At 43.9% G+C, this 24206-nt stretch overlaps 1 protein-coding gene across 1 annotated transcript; it reads right to left on the bottom strand.

Annotated features, from left to right (window-relative positions):
• Nucleotides 1-1489: 1489 nt before the first annotated feature.
• Nucleotides 1490-2187, bottom strand: LOC147864149 (zinc finger A20 and AN1 domain-containing stress-associated protein 8-like). The gene has a single exon (XM_087320015.1). The coding sequence runs from the start codon at nt 2185-2187 to the stop codon at nt 1654-1656; it is 534 nt and encodes a 177-aa protein (XP_087176141.1). The 3' UTR covers nt 1490-1653.
• Between the last annotated feature and the right edge of the window lie 22019 nt (nt 2188-24206).

Here is a 24206-nt window from a genome sequence, read left to right as displayed (position 1 = left end):
AACTATTAAGCCATTAAGCCATAAAGTTGTTACGCTGGTAAAGGTTCAAACTGAATTGTTAAAAGAAAATTCAACTTGAATTAAATACAACAATTTGGTTGTTTTGTAGCTAATTCTTAGTTAGGCCCATGAGCACTTTTATTGTAGATAGAGAAATAAATATATTTTAACGTCCATGGAAAAAGATTCTAATCTATGAGACAATCTAGCCCATTGCATGGATTGATCTTGGGTTCTCTCAAAATGATGACTTTTGATGCTACGATGAAAACCACCTAACAGGCAACTACAGAACAAATGTCATAAAAATATGGAAGCTGACCCAAATATGAAATTGAATGAAAAGATTTTCATAAAATTAATGTTAGTTGGGTAACAAATATGATGGAAGGCAATCTTAATATGATATTACTCAAATTGCCATGGATACTTTTAACAAATTAGCCAAAGGAAGGGGCTTGAATACCCAGACAATGGAAGATGATAAAAAAATGCATCGAGAATAACTTTGAAATCTCTTTTCATGTTTTGTTAAGTAAATTTACCTAATAGGGAAGCACTTGGACATTCAAATGAAGAAATATGGCCAAAAGGTCAATAACAAGCTCTCCAATGGTCTCAAATGTCAGACTTATTATTTACCATCTTGAAATACTTCCATGCAAGTGTTTGCAAAGAAACCAGAACATAAACAGAGGTCATTGTGCTAGAAAATTATAGCAAAACTCAGAATGGGAAAGACTAGGGGAATCCATATTAGAACCAACAAGTTGTCAAGACAACAGAGATCCAAATAAGACAGCAATGAACAAGTTCTTTGTCCCTCTAAAAACAGGAAGAATTATTGGCTCTTATTGTTCAAGATGAGACAGAACGCTTAGGATTTCAATATTAAGTTTATGGAACGATTGAATTGGCATTACTATCAAATGATTGTTACTAGCAAACACAACTAATAAACCCTTAAAATGTCCTTTCAAGGATATTGAGAACAAATAAACAGCCACCAGCTACAACTCAGGACATTTGAGATTTTCGGTAGAATATATACTTTATTAAGATGCACTTCATTAAAAAGACAAGGTAAGACCTATAAGTAAGACTAACAGGATGAGGACATTAGACTCTCAAGTAGGATGTAGAATGCACGAAACTGAATTTGAAAACCAAAAACATAAAATTTCAGGTTGATACAATACTGACTGTAGATTCTACAGTCAAATTTAATCATTTGAAATACACAAAACCATCTGCAATTTAGGTAGGAAATGCCAGATACGATCAGACTTTCCCATAAATAAGATAGAATAGATCAATCAGCTATATATATCAATACAGGAGTGAAAACAAAGGCAGAAAGGACAGTTTGCATTGCAACTATTTCTATCAGGGCCACCAATACTTTTAACACGGTCAATTTGAAATACAAACTAGCTTTACAGCTGTCCATAATAGTATCACCAAGAATGGACTACAACAATCACACAAAAAATCTTTGAAGGAAGCTTATGCATATTAGTCTTTCACAAGGAAGCTTAGCTTAGACATCACAAACAAATAAACCTAGAATCATTTAATATGTCAGCGATTTAAGGTTAAATATGGAAAAACAATTACTTTTCCTTCCAAAAGATAATCACATTTCACTTCACACTATATTTTATTGATCTTATCTGCTTTGATAAGAGGATTCGCTTTCGTTATAACTTCTCTTCCAGCAGCTTTATAGTCAAACGTGCATTCATGTTTGTCATTGTATCTATGCAATGCACAAAACACTCCACCACAGCGACATTTGAATCCTGACAAACCAATCTTCTTATTACAACAGCCACATCTATTCGGTTTCGGCATCAGTTGCTCAGACACTGTAACAGTGTTCAGATCACTACCAGTAGCGGTGCTAGTACTCACAATTATGCCAGACTTTGTCTCATTTATATCATTTTTCAGAGATGTTGTTATTAACTCTCTGATCTCAATGTCATTCTTACGATCATGTTGGAGCTGGGCATGAACTGCTGAAATGGCAGCTGCTGCCTCGGTTTCTTTCGTTTGTTTCAAGAGCAATTCTCTGTAGCATCGAGAGCAAAGATCCATGGTAGTTGCACTACCAAAAAATCCACAGTTATTTGCACATAGAATCGGTGCATCCACAGGTTGGCAACCAGTTCCATCATTCTCCATCCTTCAAACGTCTCTTAAATGAAGCCTAAAAACCACCATATGTGACGGATTACAAGAGCATATTACAAACCAATTCATAGAAGCTAAAAAATATAAGTGCACTAAAGTCCAAAATCACCATTATGAATAATTAAATATCCATATACGGCAGATTGTAAGCATTGACATTTGAAAGAAACATCCACAAAATAAATACAGTGTTACAGAAATTACTAAATTTCACTATTCGCATATATCAAGCGAGCACAAACATCAAGTATGTAACATGCAGGAGTAAGATTAGTGTCGCCAAAGAGATTTACTCTACATAAGGAATGCTTCCCTTTATCACCACTTCCACTTCAAAATAACATAAACATGCACATAAAAACAAGCAGAAATGTTTGCTTTTTTTTTTTCACTGTTTGCATTACTCTTCATAAGGAATGCTTTTCTTTATCACCACTTCCACGTATCAATATAACATAGACATGCACATAAAACAAGCAGAAATGTTTGCATTTCTTTCTAACAATGTAGCATGCAGGCTTGAAGAGGGTATTATGAGGTATTTCTTCTTCAAAGGAAATAGCCCTGCCTCACTCGCATCTTTCCGGTAATCAAAAGTGTGCAAGATACAGAAATAAGAAAGTGTCATGGAATTCTCTTTTCCTTCAAAGAAATGCGTCTAATTCTCACTATCTACACACACCAAGCTAACAGAATTTTTTTTCCTTCAAAAGATATCACAGTTGCTGTTTCTCTAGTAACTCACATCAAGCTAACACAAACATGCCGTTGGTAACTTAGAGAGGAACAAAAATGGTGTCATTAAGCAGTATTTCAGGTAATGGACTTAAATGCTAACCAGAAAAAATCGTGTTAGTGAAAATCTTTCTTTTGCTCTATTTACACACATCAAACTCACATAAAAATGATGTAGTTAACATGTAGGAATAAAAATGGCACAGTCAACTTATTATTCTTCAAAATAAAAGCTTTTTATGACTGCTTAGAAACATCAACCAAATGTAAATATGGATGTGTAGAACATAACAATACAAAATTCCTTTTAAAGAGGAACGTGACATGTTTCTTCCTCACTACTTACACACATCAAGCTAACACAAACACGTGTTTGAGATATATCGCAAATCGAGAATTTCCGTTTCATGAGAATTATTTTTCTTTCTTACTACCTACACACATCAAGCTAACATACACACGAGTAAAAAACAAACAGACACAACATATATATAATGGAGCTTTCCCTTTTTCATAATAAACCATTCCGAAAAGAAGATTCTTTTTCACTACACAACACACGCCAACCTTATATATCTGACACAAAGTAATAAGAAATGACATGAATGATGAACCATAGTTCTTGCCACGCAATCATTCTTCTTTCACACTATTCGCTGTTTCACCAAAATCATGCAATGTTCAAACCTCAAATCTTAAGAAAAAATGTGCAGCCTGTTCCTAAAACCTATTCTCTCTTCAAAATCCATAAAGGAAACGTATTCGGGTTTAGACCATACGACTTTCGAAGGTTAAGTAGCTAAAAATAGAGAGAAATATCTATGCCGAATAATATTTTGCGTTTCCATATGCAAAGAAAAGCAGTACGATGTTCAGGGTTCGCGTTTTCATATTGGCGAAAGGCATGATGATATTCAGGGTTCATCTCGTTCCTAATGTCTATTCCCTCGTCAAGAATCCGAAAAGGAAGGTAACTTATATGAGGAACTTAAATCCGTCAAGTAATTCTCATGGAAAGATGCAGAACGAGAGAGAAACGAAGTGATTCTGAGCAACACGTTGCGTTTATTACATGGAAAGAAAGGCTCGATGATCGTTTCGGGTTCGATCGATGGCAGGAAAAGTTCGCCGTTCCGTCATTCATGAAGAAGAAAGGACAGACGGAGAGAAATACGCAGACGCAGAGAGCGGGAGGGAGAGAGAGAAAGTTTGGAGTGGAGAGAAGGAGAGATACCTGTGTCTGAGAAAGAGGGAGGGAGAGCGACCTTGTCGTCTTCTGATCGCCTCCTGCTTCCTTCCTTCTCCTTCTCCTTCTTTTTTCTGCGTGTCTTCTGTTGTTATTCTGCCTCCAGCGTCTGCGTCTGCGTCTGCGTCTGTCTTTCTTCCTTCGTCGGTGGTCTATGGACCTCCTCCTCCTCCTCCTCCTCCTCTTTTTCTTTCTTATTTAACACGAGTTTTGCCCTCCCCTTCCAATCAATTTTATTTGTGTTTATTCTGTTCGCGTGAGGAAGGAACACGAAACGATTTTTTATTACCAAATTATCACACACATACATGATACATTGATACACACACACACACACACACACATACACAAAGAAGACCAATCGGAGCACAACACATACACACACACACTCGCTCACTTCGACATCGTTTTCTTAAAACCTCGTCCTTCCTTTTCTGAACCTCATCAAGGAAATTCATGATCACTCTCCGTCATGTCTTCGGTCTCTTTTTGGCACTGCATTGCCTCATGCTATCTATCTATCTATCTATCTACCCTCCTCTTTCTAATGCCATCCATGCCCACTTGCTACGGAGAGTAGTGCAATGTTTGTCTGATGTTGGCTCATCCAAAATAGTAGATAGGAGGAGGGCGTCTTATATATCTCACTCCCTTGTTGCAAGCAAGGGTTGTCTATTTGTGTAGGACATGTGTTCATCATATCGACATTAGTGTTGGCCCATGGCATCATGCCTAATCGATACTCCACATGTATCATTTGTTTATTGTTGGGATCGTTGGCAAGATTTTGAGAAAATATATCGCAAACACATTTCGCATGTGCTTCCATTGCAATGATAAATTTGACTCAAAGGAGGTGGCATAATGTGGATGAGAGTGATGAGATGGTGATCGTATATCTGTGAGAAAGCTATGCAGAAATACACAACATGCGGAAACAGAAAACAACAAATAGACAAAGAATGCACAATACACAATAGTTTACATGGAAACCCTAAAATGGGAAAAACCACGGGCAACAGAGAATCATTATAACAAAGATATACAGAATAACAGATTACAACACTCTCTATTCAGAGTGTATCAACCACACAGGGCTCTTGGCGTCTACTGTTACACAGCTATGGCGCCGCTCACGCTCTTGCTTCTCTCTTCCTCTCTCACACACCCTCTGCAACACTTCGTTATGTTCTGTTCAACACACAATACATCACCATAGTGTTTGCCCTAGTTGTATTTATACTTCTAACGAAGGGGAGACATGAGTGGTGCTATGCAACAGGAGCGAGCTATGTGTGTGTGAGTGAGTGCACGTAAGGCAAGAGAGACAGAGAGCTTGAACAAGAGGTTGTATATGTAAAAAGATAGATTACATCCAACAGTAACGAAGTTACAAAATGTTGGTTTAAATACCAAATGATATAGGGCAAGCACCCTTTCTACTAATTACAAAACTAGCCTAGTATGATGTCCACTGGCTAGTGTGAACACTATCTCTATGGGAGGTTGAGTTCGATTCTCAACACGCCCCTTCGAACACAACTTCCGAATGCCGAAAAGTTGTTTTGGTTCAGTCTTTGAAATATTTCGATTCGGTTGAATCAGCTTCGACTTTGCTTTTCGATTTTGGTTTTCGACGATTACTGCTATTTTCCAGTACTCCCCCTCAAGCTTGGCAATGCAGATATCGTGCAATCGAGGTCTGATGTACATTTCCCGAACTTGTCGACTCCTAAGGCCTTAGTGAAGATGTCAGCAACTTGAAGATTCGTGTTGATGTGTCGAAGATCAACATCTCTAGCCTGAACGCGCTCTTCGATGAAGTGATAGTGCACTTCGAAATGCTTAATCCACACGTGGAACACTAGGTTTCAAGCCAGGTAGATGTTGCTCATGTTGCCGCAATATAGGAGATCGGATCCTTGATGAGAACGCCCATATCCTTCAATATGCGCTTCAGCCTAGACAGCCTCGCATTTGATGACTATCACGCCCCTGTATTCAGCTTCTGTGCTCAACAGTGCGACTATTGGCTACATTTTGCTGCTCCAGGAGATCGCTCCACTGCCGAGGGAGAAGACGAATCTGGAAGTGGATTGTCTATTGGCCTTATAGCCGGCCCAATCTGCGTTTGTGTACCCTTCGAGTCGAAGGACCGTGTCTGACTTATACATGACGTCATAATCCATCATACCACTGACGTACCGAAGTACCCTCTTAGCGCAATCGAGATGAATGTTTCATGGGTTCTGCATGAATTGGCTAAGGAGGCCGATCGAGTAGCTAAGATCGGGCCTAGTGATCGTGAGATAGATTAAGTTGTCGATCATTCACGGTACTGAGTCGACTCGCACTCTATGGTGCTAGAGTCAGCATCAAGCTTTAGATTTTGATCGAAAAGGGTAGACACAGGCTTGCACTCGGTCATTCCGAACTTGTAGAGTAAGTTAAGAATGTAGTGCCGTTGAGAGATCAATATCCCGATTGGTGTCTGAATTACTTCGATACTGAGGAAGTAATGGAGCTCGCGCATATCTTTCATTTCGAATCTGCCGGATAGGAATGATTTGACCTTATTGATCTCGGCAAGATCCTTTCCTCTAATGACCAGATCATCCACGTACAGGATGATGAAAATCAGGTTGTGCGACTCATTGTAGATGTATAGGGAGTTGTCCAATTTCGACATTCGAAAGCCGATTTGGTGCACATATTGGGTGATCTTTGAATGCCAAGCAGGCGGTGCTTGCTTGAGGCCGTATAAAGGCTTCTTGAGTCGACAAACTGCTTTTGGGTGTTTACTCGAATTGAAACCTGGTGGTTGAGTCATGAAGACTTCCTCTTCTAATTCGCCTTGTAGAAAGGCATTCTTCACATCCATTTAGTGGAGATGCCACCCTTGTGTAGCTGCAAGAGCGATGACTATCCGAATAGTTGTCATCTTTGTCACCGGGGCAAAAGTCTCCTCATAATCCACTCTGTGCGTTTAAGTGTATCCCTTAGCTATGAGTCGTGCCTTGTAGCAATTTACCAAGCCGTCGACATTGTATTTTACCTTATATATCCATCTGCAACCGATCACTTTCTTATGTGTAGAATGGGGAACAAGATCCCATGTCTTGTTTTTGCTTAAAGCCTGCATTTCTTCATTCATGGCTTCGATCCTTTGCAGATCCTTGGCTGCCTCAGAAAAGGTTTTTGGTTCTCGGACAGTCGCCACCTTCATCATAAATGTGAAGAATATGCAAAATAATGCTCGGCCACAACCGAGTCTTCAATCACTTCGTTGAGAATTACAAGCACAAAAATGGGAATGTGGAGATAGATGCACATATACACAAAACAATGTAAACTAGAGAGTACACAAGATATTAACGTGGAAAACCCTGAGAGAGAAAAACCACAAGAGCCCATAGTCTCCGAATTATCACTATGTCAAAAGAATACAACAGGGAGGCATAGAGGCAATGACCTCGTGCTCACTCTCTTTGCCTGGCGGCGGTTACAACAGAGAATCATTGTGTGTGTGTGTGTGTGTCTCTCTCTCTCTATTACGATCTGTACAACAACACAAAGAATGACCAACATATACTCTGTTTGCCCTAGGTCATATTTATACTAATGTGACATTCGGGCTATTTACAAATATAGCCCCAATGGGCTAACAGAAACATATCTACATATATGCCCCTTCATCCGGTGAGAGGTTCTCACTGGGCCTTCATCATCCAGTTCTCACCGGGTCTTCCTTGCCGGGTACACATCATCCGGTTCTCATCGAGCCTTCATCATCCCATTCGGAGGGACCGAAATCCTAACAAACCCCCCCTTCACTCCGGCATGGGATGTTTGGTTAGTCCAATTCGCTTTCGGCATGCATCCAGCTTGTCAGGTGTCAGCACCTTGGTCAACATATCCGACCCGTTCTCCTCCGTGTGGATCTTCGTTAGCACGAACTCTCGATCTTCCACTCGCTCTCGGATCCAGTGATACCTCTGTTGGATGTGCTTCGTCCTAGAATGATACATCGCGTTCTTCGCAAGGTGGATGGCACTTTGACTGTTGCAATAGAGCCGATATGCCTCTTGCCGGATCCCTAGTTCTTCGATGAAGTCCTTCATCCATAATATTTCCTTGCCGGCTTCCACAACTGCCATGTACTCCACTTCCGTGGTTGACAACGCATCCGTCTTCTGCAGCCTCGACTGCCATGAAACAACTCCCCCTGCATATGTCATAACATATCCTGATGTTGACCGGCTGGTATCCACATCGGCTGACATATCTGAATCGGTGAAACCGTCAAGTTGGGGTTTACCGGAGCCGAAACGGAGACACATACTTGAGGTGCCTTTCAAGTACCGGAGTATCCACTTTACCACATTCCAATGCTCCTTGCCGGGATTGCTCATAAACTAGCTCACCACTCCGACTGCGTATCCGATATCCGGTTGGGTACACACCATTGTGTACATTAAGCTCCCGACGGTAGAGGCATATGGTATCTTCATCATATCCGCCTTCTCTGCCTTCGTCTTCGGGCTTTGCTTACCAGATAGCTTGCAGTTTGCCGGAAGTATCGATCTGACCGGTTTCGCGTCTGACATGTTGAACCGTTGAAGCACCTTTGTCACGTACTTCTCTTGTGACAGCCACAATTGCTTCTTTGACCGGTCCCGGATGATATGCATCCCCAGTATCTGTCTTGCCGAACCCAAGTCTTTCATTGAGAATGTCCGGTTAAGGGCCTTCTTCGGCATCCGAATCTTCGCTTGGTCCTATCCGATGATCAACATGTCATCCACATATAGGAGCAATATCAAGAAGTCTCCTCCGTCGAATTTCTTCACAAATACGCAGTGATCGGCTTGCGTCTTGTGGTACCCTTGATCGGTCATGAAGGTGTCAAACTTCCGGTACCATTGCCGGGGAGCTTGCTTCAGTCTGTATAAGCTCTTCTTCAGCCAGCAAACCAGGTGCTCCTTCCCTTTCTTCACAAATCCTTCCGGTTGCGGCATGTAGATCTCTTCTTCGAGGTCGTCGTGGAGGAATGCCGTCTTCACGTCTAGTTGCTCTACTTTGAGGATATCGACAGCGAGTAAGCGAAAATCTGCAGCGTATGCGGAGGCTAGACAGTCACCTTGGCGTAATCGCCAAAATTTGTTGATTGCGGTCCTGATGCTGTCAGTATCTCCGAAACATGATTTAAACTCACCTAGAAACTCTTCAAAATTGTTGAGTAAAGGAGATTCCTTTTCTAATAGTGGAGCGAACCATGACAACGCTGAGCCACTTAACAAAGTGCCTACTAAACCCACTCGTGATGCATCGGTGGGATATCGGGAAGGATGCATTTGAATAACTAATCGTACCTGGTTAAGGAACCCTCTAAACTGCGATCGCGTTCCATTGAACCTCGTGGGAAGGCCAATCTTGGGTTCTTTATGAATCCCTTGTGTTCTGAGCCCTTGTTGTTGCATCGCTACGATGGTTGCTTTGAATTGTTGGACGCATAACGCAAGTTCCCCATGCTGTTGTTGCGTTTGCTACTTTTCTAAGGAGATTTGCTGAAGATCCCCCAACAACCATTGGTTTTCTTGTTCCAAAGCATGGAACTTCTCTTCCAAGCATTGAAATTCCGAGAAAACAGATTGATATTCTTCAGCGTTAACAGTGACCATGGGATGAAAGAAAAGAAAAGAGGAATAAGAGATTAGTAGGAAATGAGAGAGACAAAAGGTAGGAAAATTGGTTCAAACTGTCAGGAACAGTACTAAGACAGAGAAGGAATTAGTACTAAACGAAGGATTAGTACTATGAGAGGTGTAGAACTTCTTCGAGAGAAGGAAGAAGTGAGCGAGACGGAGAGAAAGAGAGAGATCGAGAGAGGGAGAGAGTGATGATAAGAAAGATATGTATTATGTGAAGAGAATATACAATGGTGGCTAAAGGCTTAAGACTGGCGTTGAACCAATTTGGTTCAACATAATGCCTAGTGCCCTCTTTTATAGTGTTTTCAAGAGTAATCCTGAAGCTTCTAGAATGTTCCAGAGAAATCTGGAATATACACTAATTTCCTATAATAAAATGTAAATGAAAATAATATCCTACGTATTATAATAGATGATCTAATGGTCAAGAGCTCGACCCATATAACCTAAGGTCATGGGTTCGAGTCTTGCCATATCATGACAGATCCCTTTGCTCATATGCCCATCTTTTGGGAATAGTTTTCGGTGTTGTTTGCCAAATTGGCAGGCGTCACATAAACACGTAATCTCCTTTTCAGTGAATGTCGGAAGTCTGATTGCGACTCCTTTCGATTGCATCCTTTTAAGCTTTTGGAGATTAATGTGGCCGATTCGCTTGTGCCACAGTTTCAAGTCGGTTTCGACTTTGATGCCATTTGCAAACATGGCGTACTTCACCTCGCTCAACTCAAGGATGAACATTCGGCCTTCTCGACGACCGTGCGCTATGATTTGATTGTCTTTTTCAATGAAGCACCCCTCATTATTGAACCGCATTGCATGCCTTGTTCTACTATCTGGCCGACTGAGACCAGATTTTTTGTGATGGTTGGGACATGCAAGAGGTTTTTGAGGTAGGTTTATTTTCCATCATTCTCGAATGGGACATTTCCGACATGCCAGATCGAGTGAGTTGTGTCATCTCCGGTTTCGACATAGCCGGGCCGATCGGGCTTTCGTAATTCTTTGAAGTAATCTTCGTGGGACATCATATGATTGGATGCTCCCGAGTCAACAAACCATACATTATCCGAAGGAAAGGTGCTTATCTCAGCTTGTGTCAACATTGAATGTGTTTTGTGCCTCATCATAAACACTTTGCCATGATCGTTGTAGTCGAAATTTGAAGCATAGTTAGTGAGTTGTCAACTAGTCGAAGTCGATTCTCATTGCTTCTTTTGGTACTCCTCTTCGTAGTGGCCGAGTTTTCCACAGTACCCTCATTCGATCGGGATATTGCGATGGCTTGGTCCGGTAGGATGGCTCCCCCTTCAGCCGAGCTCTCTCTAGGATTGCTCCTACCATCTTGCATTGGTAGGTGTTGCATTCTCGAGTCGGTTGACTCTGTCAGCCTTTGCCGAGCCGACCTCTATTTCCTCGGCCGAATCCTCTTCTATCATTTGACTGGGTGTAGAGCATCTAACCATCAGGTGCATTGATCCTTTGTCAGGCATGATTTTCCTCCACCAATAGTATCGACTGAAGGTCGAAAAAGGAAGGTGGATTCTCCCTTACGAGAATGGCCGATCTAATCGTCCCGAATCGATGTGCCAAGATGCCGAGGCATATTTGCACCATCTCGTCATCATCGATGATGACGTTGATCGATCCGAGGGCATCACACAACTTATTGATCTTCAAGGTATAGCCGGTGATCGATATATCCCTCTGTTGCATGTTATTCAACTCCTGTCGGAGTTGGAGCTTTCGTGCAACCGTATTGTTCGCAAAAACCTTCTTGAGATTGCTCCAAGCTTCTTTCGGTGTTTTCAACTCTCGAATATAGCCGAGCATGTGATCATGTAGGCATGATGCAAGGCAATACAACACACGGCTTGCGGCATGCTCCCACGCTGGGTAGTCGGCGTGGGTTGAGTTGGGTTGTGTTTCATGAGCTCCTTCGATATAGCTTGAGTAACCTTGTCTGACAAGGTATTGATGCATCTTGTATTCCCTAGATGCAAAGTTTGTCCTATTGAGCTTCTCCGTTGTCGTGTGGCGTGTGACACACGTGCCAAAAGTGATGATGTGCGTGTCACACGTGCGCGGACAAACACCAGACCTCTATCCGCAAGTGGTATTGGAGGACCGAAATGATTGTTCAAGATAATGAAGTGGGATTGTTGAGGTCCTGAACCGCAAGGACTCGATGTTTTACTAGCGTACGCGAGAAAATATTGAAGATAGATAGATAGATAATTCGATAGGTAGATACGGAGATTCCAATTCTAATATTGAACCCTTAACTTAAATTTTGAGAGACAAGATACATCACCAATAGGATAACTAGATTTTTCATTACTAATTGCTTGGTTCAGTACCTAGGATGATTGCCCCTTTCATTGTGTGCACATTGCACCTTCTCATTTTCCTTTTCACGCGATTTTCACACCGTTGCCGAAAATCTTCACGACATCCACCCCCACCAAACCGCACGTCCTCCGATACGTGCCAAGAAGAGAATGTGAGATTTCGGCTACAGTGATCAATCAATTTCCTCGATGTCCTTGTTGACCTCGCTCACGTTTGTGGGTTCCCCCTTACTATCGTCATTGTTGAGGTCATTGAGGTAAGGACCCTCAACTTGTCTTTTCTTGAAGATCTTTTCCTCGCAATGGGTATGGCCAACCTTGATCCATCAAGCTCCGCGAGGTGGTAGGTGGCGTTTAGCACTCGTCACCACATATGGTCTGAACCACCTTGCAATTTTCTTGGTGTTGGTTTGTCAAGGATGTTGTCATAGATCAATACCCAACCTTTGTCACGGATCATAAACTCAAGAGACAACGAAGAAGATAACCAAATGGACAAGAAAGAAGATAGTACTAAAGGAAAGACTCCATAACTAGTGTTGTTCACCTTGAATTCCTTCAAGGTGAACTCCTCTATTTATACTACATGGCATGCATACTTGTTGCACGCATGTGAATCTACAATAGAGCATGTAGGTATGCATGCATGTGCCAAGTGTAAATACTACAAGGGAGCAACTATGCACATGATGCTAGCAAAATAATAAGGAACAATTACATACATAACTAGTACTAGATATCTTGGTTAACTCATAATAGTAGATTATAACATGGTCGTGTCAAGAGTTCGAATCTTGACATTATCCCCCCTCTTACGCCGCCGCCTTCCCAAATCGGCTGCTGGTTTGTGGGGATATCGGTGATGAAAATCTTGGATGACCTCTGGGGCATTTTGTAAATTTTCCGATGGTTCCCATGTGGCCTCAGACATGGGGTAACCCCTCCATAGGACGAGGTATTGCAAGTGTCAACGATGCCAACGCGAGTCAAGGATTTGGTCGACCTCGTATTCCTCCCCTGTCGTCAATTGCACAGGTGGTGGTGGTGGGGCTTGACGTCCTGGGAGTTGTGAAGCATAATGGGGTTCGAGGAGGGAGACATGAAAAACATCGTGAATCCGGAAGTGGGATGGAAGGGCGAGCCGGAAGGCGACGGGATTGATGCACTCGATGATACGGAATGGTCCCAACTTCTTGTAATCAAGTTTCGCACATGGACGAGTAGTAGAGATGTGTCGACGTAACAACCAGACCATGTCTCCAACGACAAAGAGTGGAGTGGAAGATCGATGGCGATCAGCCTGCTTCTTGTATCGTTCATTAGCAAGACTAAGCTCCAAGGATAAATCATGATGTACTTCTTCCAAAATGCGGGCACGATCCTCCGCCGAAGGGTTCACGGAAGTGGTAGGAAGGGAAATGTTGAAGCGAGGATGTAAACCGTAGTTGGCAAAGAAGGGAGTGACGCCAGTCGATGCATGGAGTGAATTATTGTAGGCGAATTCCGCGAGCGAAAGTAAGTTGACCCAATCATCTTGTTGGTAACTAACCGAGCACCGAAGATACTGCTCAAGGATTTGGTTGACACGCTCCGTTTGCCCGTCAGTTTGGGGGTGATAAGCGGAGGACAACTTGACAGAGATGCCTAAAGTTTGTAGCAGGCGCTGCCAGAAGTGAGAGACAAACTGGGGTCCGCGATCCGAGATGACATCATCGGGGAGTCCATGCAAACGTACTACATTGTTGAGTAGGAGATGCACCATTCCTTCTCCGGAAATGGTTTTGGAGCATGGAGTGAAGTGAGCCATCTTCGTAAACCGATCGACAACGACCAACACCGAGTCATAGCTATTGACCAAGGGTAGATCAGTTATCAGGTCCATAGAGATAGAGGCCCAAGGACGACGAGGACATGGAAGCGGCTGTAGTAAGCCATATGGCCGATGATGAATGGCTTTGGAGCGAGCACAAACCTCACAACTCTTTATGTATTCTTTGACCAGCTTCCATGGTTGTGGCCACCAATACCCCCGAGAGATTAGCTCGAGGGTTTTCGCGACCCCGAAATGACCTGCAAGTGGGTCATCGTGGCATTCCCGCAACACCCGGGTGCGACATGGGCCCTCTGGGACGTATAAGAGATGATCTCGGAACAACAAACCCTCTTGTATGGTGAAGGTGTCAAGATCCTTCCTTTTGGTCGCCTTGGAGGGGTTTTGCAAACTATCTCGAATCTCGTTGGCGAACGCATCAGTCTTGGATGCATCAGTGATTTGTTGGAGTAAAGAATCATCCTGCAACATACAAGTGGCAAATAGATGCAATTGGTCGGGTTTCAACAAACGTCTAGATTGTTGAGCATAAGCAGCATCCCCAGGGCGGAGTGGAAGGTCAGCTCGGCGAGAAAGGGCATCAGCCTTCCCATGTTGGCCACCAGGTCGAAATACGATCTCAAAATCGTAGTCGGCGAGAAATGTAGACCAACGGGCCTGCCTTCGATTCAAAGTACGAGTGGTGGAAAAATAAACTAAATTTTTATGATCAGTCACTACCTGGACACGATGTTGTGCGCCGGCCAAGTAGGGTCGCCATTCTTCAAAGGCAGCAATGATAGCAGCAAGCTCCTTGTCGTAAATGGGATAATTGATTTCAGATGCCGTAAATTTTCGGGAATAGTAAGCCACTGGGTGCATTAGGTTGTTGTCGTCTGCTTGGGATAAGATGGCGCCAATGGCAAAGTCAGAGGCATCGGTTTCGACTTGGAAGGGTTTTGTGGGGTCGGCATGTAGCAGCACCGGGGCAGTGATGAATGCGTGTTTGAGTGAGTCGAACGCATTTTGTGCCTCCGAGGTCCATAAAAATGGAGTGCCTTTATGGGTGAGAGCGATAAGAGGTTGTGCTAGGGTGGAAAACCCCTGGATGAAGCAACGGTAAAAATTCGCAAAGCCGAGGAAGGATTGCACATCTTTAAGTCGCCTTGGAGTCGCCCACGCCTGAATGACAGAGACCTTCTTCATATCCATGGTGATGCCAATGGGCGAGATGATGTAGCCTAGAAATTCGATCGAGGTACGGTCGAACTCGCATTTCTCGCTTTTGGCATAAAGGCCATGCTCGCGAAGTTTGGCCAGAACTAATCGGACTTGGCGAGTGTGCTCCTCCATGTTTGGCGAGAAAACGAGAATATCATCGAGGTAAATGACAACAAAAAGATCAAGATATTCCCGGAAAATATCGTTCATCATATGTTGAAAAACTGCGGGAGCGTTAGTAAGACCAAAAGGCATTACCTTGTATTCGAAATGCCCATACCGTGTTCGAAATGCGGTTTTCCATTCATCCCCCGGCTTGATGCGTACTAGATTGTACGCGCCACGCAGATCAACTTTGGAGAAGACACACGCAACTCGGAGCCGATCAAGGAGTTCGGGGATCAGAGGTAGCGGATAGCGGTTGCGCACAGTGAGTTTGTTGAGACCTCGGTAGTCGACGCATAAGCGTAGAGAGCCGTCCTTCTTCTTCACAAATAAAATGGGGGCCCCGGCTGGTGACTTAGAAGGTTGAATAAAGCCTTTCTCGAGGTTCTCATCAAGATACACACGAAGGGCCTTCAACTCTGGTGCAGACAACGCATATAGAGGACCAAAGGGTGGACACGCACCTTCTTGAAGATCAATCGGACAGTCGTAGAGCCGGTGTTCAGGCAACCGATCAGCATTACATTTTTCAAATACGTCGGAGAAGTGTTGGTATTTTTCGGGAATAACATGGAGTGTGTTAGAAATGGTGCCACAAACAAACCCATCCTGGACGGATGATGGGGTAGTCAATTCGGAGTCGACCGTCTCCGAAGGATAGGAAACTGAATTTACCTTCATACTTTTGCACGAGCATCTTGGCTTGCTAAATGTGATCGAGCGGTTGCACCAATCCACTATTGGATTGTGCGCCTCCAACCACGTTAGTCCTAAGACGATCGGATGTCGAGGAGATGCGATGAGGTAAAAGGTGAGCTCCTCTTGGTGTGAGCCCACCCGAAGCCCTAATGGGATTGTAGCTTGAGTAATTGCACCTGACGAGAGGACGCACCCGTCGATGGCTTCAACTGGAATGGGTTTTGAGAGGCCAACGACAGGTACGCCATGTGCTTGGGCAAACGCGACGTCGATGAAGCAAGAAGATGCCCGAGAATCAAGTAAAGCAACAGATTGAATGGAACTAGAGTTAAACGAAAGCCATACCTCCAATGTGAAATTGCCTGAGGGTCCGGCAATGGAACCAAGAGAATGTGTGCGACGGGAGATGTCCAGTTGCATGGCTCCTACTGCAACCGAACGATGTCGTTTTCCGGATGTTGGGGTCCGTTAGCTCTATGGAATTGTGGGCGAGTACTCCTAGGACAATGGCGAACGACATGACCGGAGGCGCCACAATACATGCACAAGCCATTAGCCCGCCGAAATTGTCGTTCAGCATCAGTCAATGGTCGAAATCGGGCTTGATCAATTTCCATGGGGACAGGAGCATCTGCCGAAGTAGGCGAGTGTGAGGATGCTTGGGGTTGTATGACCGGGGCGTGGCGTGGAAGTGAATGAGGTGGGAACCAAGTCCGGCGCTCTTCTTGGCGAAATTCGAAAAGACGATTGTCACAATGGACTGCTTATGAAATCGCTTGGGATAACGAGGTGGGCTCCGGAAAGTTTAAGAGAAGATTCTTGACATTGCTTCGAAGACCGCGCCGAAAGTGATCAGCTAAAGCTTGATCATCCCAATTGACGTCGCATGCTAGTTGTCGAAATTCGGAAGCATAGACCGAAGCTGCACGTGAACCTTGTTCGAGTGCATAAATCTTGTTAAGAGCTGTACGTCGTCGGTCCGTCTCTCCAAATGTGGCCTCTAACTCGGCGAGGAAGGCAGGAAAGTCCTCCAATAAAGGTGATGAGGTTTCTACCAATGGTGCAAACCAAGCTTGGGCCGGACCGGAGAGAAGGGTGCCCACAAGGCCGACTTGTCGAAGACCATCTCCATAACGTTGAGGTTGTAGCCGAATGATAAGTCGAACTTGGTTGATGAACCCTCGGAAACGCGACCTCGTTCCATCAAATTTTTCTGGGAGGCTAACCTTAGGCTCAAGAAACTGTGACGAAGCTAGGCTAGATGTTGGTAGAAGATCGGGCTCTAGGCTAGGTTGTTGTGGGAGACTAGGGTTCGGGGGTTGTGAGGATAGGGAGGTACTGACTTGAAGTTCTTGTAAAGAATTTCGAAGAGCTTCATTTTCAAGCTGTAGTTGTCGTAAGGCTACCATTATTTGGCCTAACTCACTAGTTGAGTCAGACATAGCTATGGCTTATGAGAGGGAGTGCTATGAGGATGGGAAGGTGAACAAACTGTCACGGATCATAAACTCAAGAGACAACGAAGAAGATAACCAAATGGACAAGAAAGAAGATAGTACTAAAGGAAAGACTCCATAACTGGTGTTGTTCACCTTGAATTCCTTCAAGGTGAACTCCTCTATTTATACTACATGGCATGCATACTTGTTGCACGCATGTGAATCTACAATAGAGCATGTAGGTATGCATGCATGTGCCAAGTGTAAATACTACAAGGGAGCAACTATGCACATGATGCTAGTAAAATAATAAGGAACAATTACATACATAACTAGTACTAGATATCTTGGTTAACTCATAATAGTAGATTATAACATGGTCGTGTCAAGAGTTCGAATCTTGACAACCTTCTTCTTCAATCTTCTTGGGGTGCAGCCGATGTGTCTTGTCGAACCAAATCTAAAAACCAGGTGCTTCTTCTTATTGGCCAATCCTTTTCTTTGAGATGGGAGATGGAAATGTTGGCAATACAAACTCCTCTGTTTAGTTGAACGTCCCACCATCTTAATGCATCTTTCCCTTCCTTCCCATGGGTGGTCCTCATAATCACTTCTTCCCTTTCTTCTTCATAAGTAATAACCATCCATTTTACCACAACATCATCTTCTATGATAACAACCTCAATGTTAATTATACTTACATCATCATTATAGTCATCCTTTGAGTTAACAACATCTTTAATCACCGAATCATTTATCACGAGATAACCATCATATTCAATATCATCTACCCTAAACTCATCATTCCCATACACACTCACAACATCAACATTATCATTATACACATCCCAAACTATCATACCATTTTCTAGATTATTCTCAATATTATCAACCTTAATCCCATCCTTCCCACACATACTCACAACATCAACATCATCATCATACACATCCCAAATAACATTTTCTAGATTTTCCTTATACCCTTATGATTTTAATGTGACCCCACATCATAATGGACATATTTTTGTAAAACATCCTCATCATCACAAATCCCTATTCTATTTTCATAATGGATGTCCTCATGAATGTCGCCATTTGATTTAGTGAAGCCCTTATAAAATCTATCATGAAGAAAACCAAGGCAACCTAAAACACACAAGGCACCAAGTTCGGGGACAAGAAATTGGATAAGATCGATGCCGCGGCATGGGAGGTGATGCACATGAAGACGGCGGCGTACATCCGGTGCTTCATCGACATGAGCCTATACAACAACTTCAATGAAGAAAGTAAGGCTCATGAACTCTGGGAGAAGATCGACATCATGCTCTAGAACAAAAATGCCGTTAATCGAGTTTCGTGTATTCCGGAAGTTAGTGAGGCTCTGGTACCAAGACAACTACAGTATGGCGGAGCACATGAATGCCTTCTAGGGGCTAATACAACAAGCCACCTCGTTGGAAGTACCTCTCGTGGATGGGGTACTCACATTGCTCCTGTTCAGTTCCCTCCCGGATAGTTGGTAGACGTTAGTTGTCACGTTGGGCAACGCCGGGCCGAAAGGAAAGCAGTTGTCCCTAGCAAGGGTAAAATCAAGCTTGCTAGATGAAGAGGCTCGCCGAAAGGACCGGGAATCCGGAACCGATCGGAAGGCCTTGGTTACGGAAGTTGACCACAACCGGGGAAGAGGCTGGTATCAGAGTTCCCAAAACCGGGACAAATCGGGGACAAGGTCAAAGTCAAGGGGGAGGCCTACTTCCTTCTACTGTGGGAAGCTGGGGCACTTCCAGAAAAACTGTCAGCATTTCCGGAAAGAGAAAGGAACCAACAATGCTGATTCGAAAAAGGGTTCGGACTGGAACGGTTCGGACTGGAAAGGCCCTTATAGGAAGGGAACGTCGGCAATCGTGACAAGTGAAGAAGAACTGATCCTCATTACTGAGGAGAATGAGTTAAACCTTGTCGGCGATGAGACAACGTGGGTTGTCAATTCCGGAGCATCGTTCCACCTGACACCGGACCGAAGGTGCTTCTCATCCTACACAACCGGAGATTACGGTTGTGTCCGGATGGGGAATGAAGGGATTTGATGACATCAACTGCATGCAAATTGCTGCTGAAAGATGTCCAACACGTTCCGAAGGTTCGCTTGAACCTGATATTAGTCGGTTGGCTAGATGATGAAGGCTACACGAGTAGCATTCGAAACGGAGACATGAAGTCCCAGCAAAGGAAGCCTGATTGTGGCTCGAGCCCGGAAGATCAACACACTATATCTGATGTATGCCCAGATATTTCGGGAAGTAGTGAACGTAGCATCCGACACTATTGGTGAGTTGTGGCACAAGAGATTGTGTCATATAAGCAAGAAGGGGATGAGAAGACTTGCCGAAGACAATCTCATTCCGGTGAAGGACGTGCAACTTGAGCAGTGCACCGATTCCTTGGCTGACAAGCAAAACCGAACCTCCCTCCGGGAAAGACCACCAATGAGACGGAATGCACCACCGGAGTTGGTGTATACCGATGTGTGTCAAGTGGACCTGAAGTCACATGTCGGATCACAGTACTTCGTGACGTTCATAGATAACCACAACCGGAAGTTGTGGGTCTCACCGCTGAAGAGAAAGGATCAGGTGCTATCTGTCTTCAAGGAACTCCATGCGAGTGTGGAAAGAGAAACCGACCGGAAGTTGAAGGCGGTTTGAGCAGATAACGAAGGGGAATATCGGGGGTAGTTTAAGGAGTACTTCCGATCGAAGGGAATCCGGCTCGAATTCATCATGTCGAAGACGTCGGAATTAAACGAGATGGCCGAACGGATGAACCAGACCAAAATGGAGAGAGTCTGAAGCATGCGAGCACATGCAAAGTTACCCAAGACGTTTTGGGCTGAGGCGTTGACGAAGACAACGTACGTGATTAACAGATCACCCTCAACACCCTTCCCAGGAGACTCATTTCAGAAAGTATGGACCGGTAAAGATGTTTCTTACTGGCATCTGAAGGTGTTCGGGTGTCTCGCATATGTGCATGTTGCAAAGGACAAGAGAGCAAAGCTGGATCCGAAGTCCAGGCCATGCATATTCCTTGGATATGGCGATGATGAGTTCGGGTACCGGGTGTGGGATCTGGTCGACAAGAAGGTGTTCCGAAGTCGGGACATAGTCTTCATGGAAGACAGGACCATTGCCGACTGGGAGTCGGAGAAGAAAATGATAGACTCTAGATCAATCGTAGGAGACCGGTTTGAGGACACAAGGATTTACCCGGTTGGAAACCGGATGTTAGCCGGTAACCGGATGACACTCGATGAACCGCCTTAATTCGGACAATAAATGGAACCGACCGAAGAAGAAGAAGAAGAAGACACCAGAATCGGACAAGATCCCGAATTGGATTCGGATTCGGAACAAACAGAGGAACCGGTAGTCATAAGCCAAGGACAAAGATGCCCTCTTAGAGAGAGAAGAGCCCCCGGAGATATCCGGATGCAGAGCACGTATTGCTCATCGATGAGGGAGATCCGGAAAGCTTCGAAGAAGCAAAAAAAGACACCCATAGCCGCAAGTGGTTGAGTGCCATGTAGGACGAGATGGATTCCCTACATGAGAACCACACATAAGAGCTGACGGAGTTGCCCAAAGGAAAGAGGGCACTATGGAACAAATGGGTGTAGAAGCTGAAACCGGGAGACGCCGGAAACCCACCAAGGTATAAGGCCTGGATCGTGGTGAAGGGCTTCCAATTAGAAGAAAGATGACATCCATCCGGACGGTATCAAGCATGGACCTCGAGGTAGAGCAACTAGACGTCAAGATGGCATTCCTACATGGCGATCTCGAAGAAGATATCTACATGCATCAACCGGAAGGATTTGAGAAGAAATGGAAGGAGCACCTGGTGTGCCGGCTGAAGAAGAGCTTATACGGATTGAAGCATGCCCCCCCGTCAATGGTACCGGAAGTTTGAGTGCTTCATGACGGATCAAGGGTACCACAAGGCGCAAGCCGATCACTGCGTGTTTGTGAAGAAATTTGACGGAGGAGATTTCCTGATATGGCTCCTGTACGTGGATGACATGTTGATTGTCGGACGAGACCAAGTCAAGATACGAATGCTGAAGAATTCCGTAAACCGGACCTTCTCAATGAAAGACTTGGGTCTGACAAGATAGATATTAGGGATGGACATAATCCAGGAACGGTCGAAGAAGCTATTGTGGTTGTCATAGGAAAAGTACTTGACAAAGGTTCTCCAAAGGTTTTGTTGAGAAATTGTTTCGGAATTTAAATCACAATGAATAGACAATGCTGAAATACGAATCACACCAAAAAACAAGATAGACAACTATGCATAGAGATTTACGTGGAAACCCTAAAACGGGAGAAAACCACGGGAATAGATCTTCACTATGGATAGTGGATATACAACACTGAGAGGGTTACAACACTCTGTCGAGTGTATCAACCATGCAGGGCTCGTCGCGTTTGCTGTTACTCACATAGCTATGGCGCGGCACACACTTCTCTCTCACACTCACAGTTATGTTCTCTTCAATTCTACATCTTAAAGTTTGCCCTAGTTGCATATATAATTACACAACTTTCTAGCTATTTACATACCTAGCCCTCATGGGGCGCACATTGAGACTATTTACAAGTATAATCTCCCGAGTCCCTCATCAACTCAGCTCCTTTCTCTCCCCATATGGAGTGATGTGTTTCCTAACATCATCATCATTATTACCATAATAATAATAACAGTCAAATTCTCAAACAGTCGAATCACTGTTTTCGACCCTTCGACAGTCGGCTTTCCGAACAGTCAGCTCTTCCTCCCACTGGAGGGACATATTCCCAACATGTTCAACATGTTCGAGGCGAAACCGGTTGGATCGACACTCCCAAAAAACTGCAGATTGTCTGGAAAGCAAAGCCCGAATACAAGGGCAGATATGATGACGACACCATATGCCTCTTCTGTCAGAAGCTTAATGTACACAATAGTGTGCACTCGGCTAGACATTGCATATGTTGTCGGAGTAGTCAGCCGGTTCATTAGCAATCCGGGAAGAGAGCATTGGAACACGATCAAGTGGATACTCCGGTATCTGAAAGGCACCTCCAATATGTGCCTCCGGTTTGGCTCCAGTAAACCCCAACTTGACGGATTCACATATTCAAATATGTCGGCTGATGCGGATACCAACTAGTCTACATCTGGATATGTCATGACTTATGAAGGGAGAGTTGTATTATTAGAGACATGTACTAAAGTAAGCATTAGATAAGGATAGATCTAGGTAGATAGAAAGAAAGGAGAGAGAGAAAGAAGGGTGCCAATCCACACGACCACCCCTGAGCGAAGGGATCGAGACGGACTCGAGCCTCGATCGGCGTCCCATACCACCGCCGTGGCATCGAGTCGTACCTGGTGCTGGCGCGCTCGCTACAAGAGTTGACCCACCACAAGACAGAGTCTCGACGTAGTCAACAAGATAGTCAAATGAGGGTAGGCCTCTTATTTATAGCGATACCCAAGGCCCCCAGCCATGTTCACACTTGGCCTAATGGGTTGTCTCAATCCCGAGGATTTAAAAGTAATCCTCCCCTTCTCTACACTCTCGTTTAACCCTCACACTTATCCATGTGTATAGAATACTACGGTAAATTCTCACCACGAGATATTATATGGTCATGCCTGAAACATACTCCCCCTCTTTAAAACATTTCACTCTTGCAATGGAAAGTTAGGGAAGTTAGTTTTGAGAGTATTTTCACGTTCCCAGCTGGCATCTTTTATTGATTTATCCATCCATTTTATTTTAAATTCTCGGATTTCTTTAGACGCAATTTTTTTGTTTTAACATCGAGAATTCTTTCTAGTACATGTGATTTAAAAGATAATTCTTCAAAAATAACCAGAGTTTCAGTTGTAACTGTATTGTCGCCAGAACCTAGAAGTTCTTTTAGATGACTCACATGAAAGACTGGATGAATTCCAACACCATCGAGAAGAGCGAGATGATAGGCTGATGACCCAATGTGTTTGAGGACTGTAAAAGGTCCACAAAACCGTGGGGCTAACTTAGCGCACTTACCCATAGACAATGTCTTAGAATTGTGAGGTACACGTAAAAATACCTTCTGTCCAGGGTTGAATACACGAGGTTGCCTATGATGATCGGCATAAAAACGGGCTCTATCTTGAGCTGTTTTTATATTATCTCGTGCAATATGCAACATATCTTGCATATCCCGAAGAAAGTTTTGCGTACTTCGCAACTCATCATGATGTATAGTAACATCAATCGGGGCTCGTGGTTGAAAACCATACATCAACATAAAAGGACTATATCCTGTCGACGTATGCTTGGAGTTGTTGTTATAAGCAAACTCCAAAATTGGGAGATAACATTCCCATTTTGTTGGTTTTGCACCAACATATGCTCGAAGCATGTCCTCAATAATTTGATTTACTCGTTCTATTTGTCCATCGGATTGAGGATGATCCGTGGAGCTCATGCTCAACGTAGTTTCTAACTTCTTAAAGACTTGCGTCCAGAAGTCACTAGTAAATTTTGGATCTCGATCACTCACGATATCCATCGGTAACCCATAAAAACGAAAT

Source organism: Azolla caroliniana, unplaced genomic scaffold, assembly GCF_043228905.1.
Source record: "Azolla caroliniana isolate FFs.n. ecotype wild unplaced genomic scaffold, voAzoCaro1.0.p SCAF_5, whole genome shotgun sequence".
NCBI classification, from domain to species: Eukaryota; Viridiplantae; Streptophyta; class Polypodiopsida; order Salviniales; family Salviniaceae; genus Azolla; species Azolla caroliniana.
This window is presented reverse-complemented; position numbering and strand designations above follow the sequence as displayed.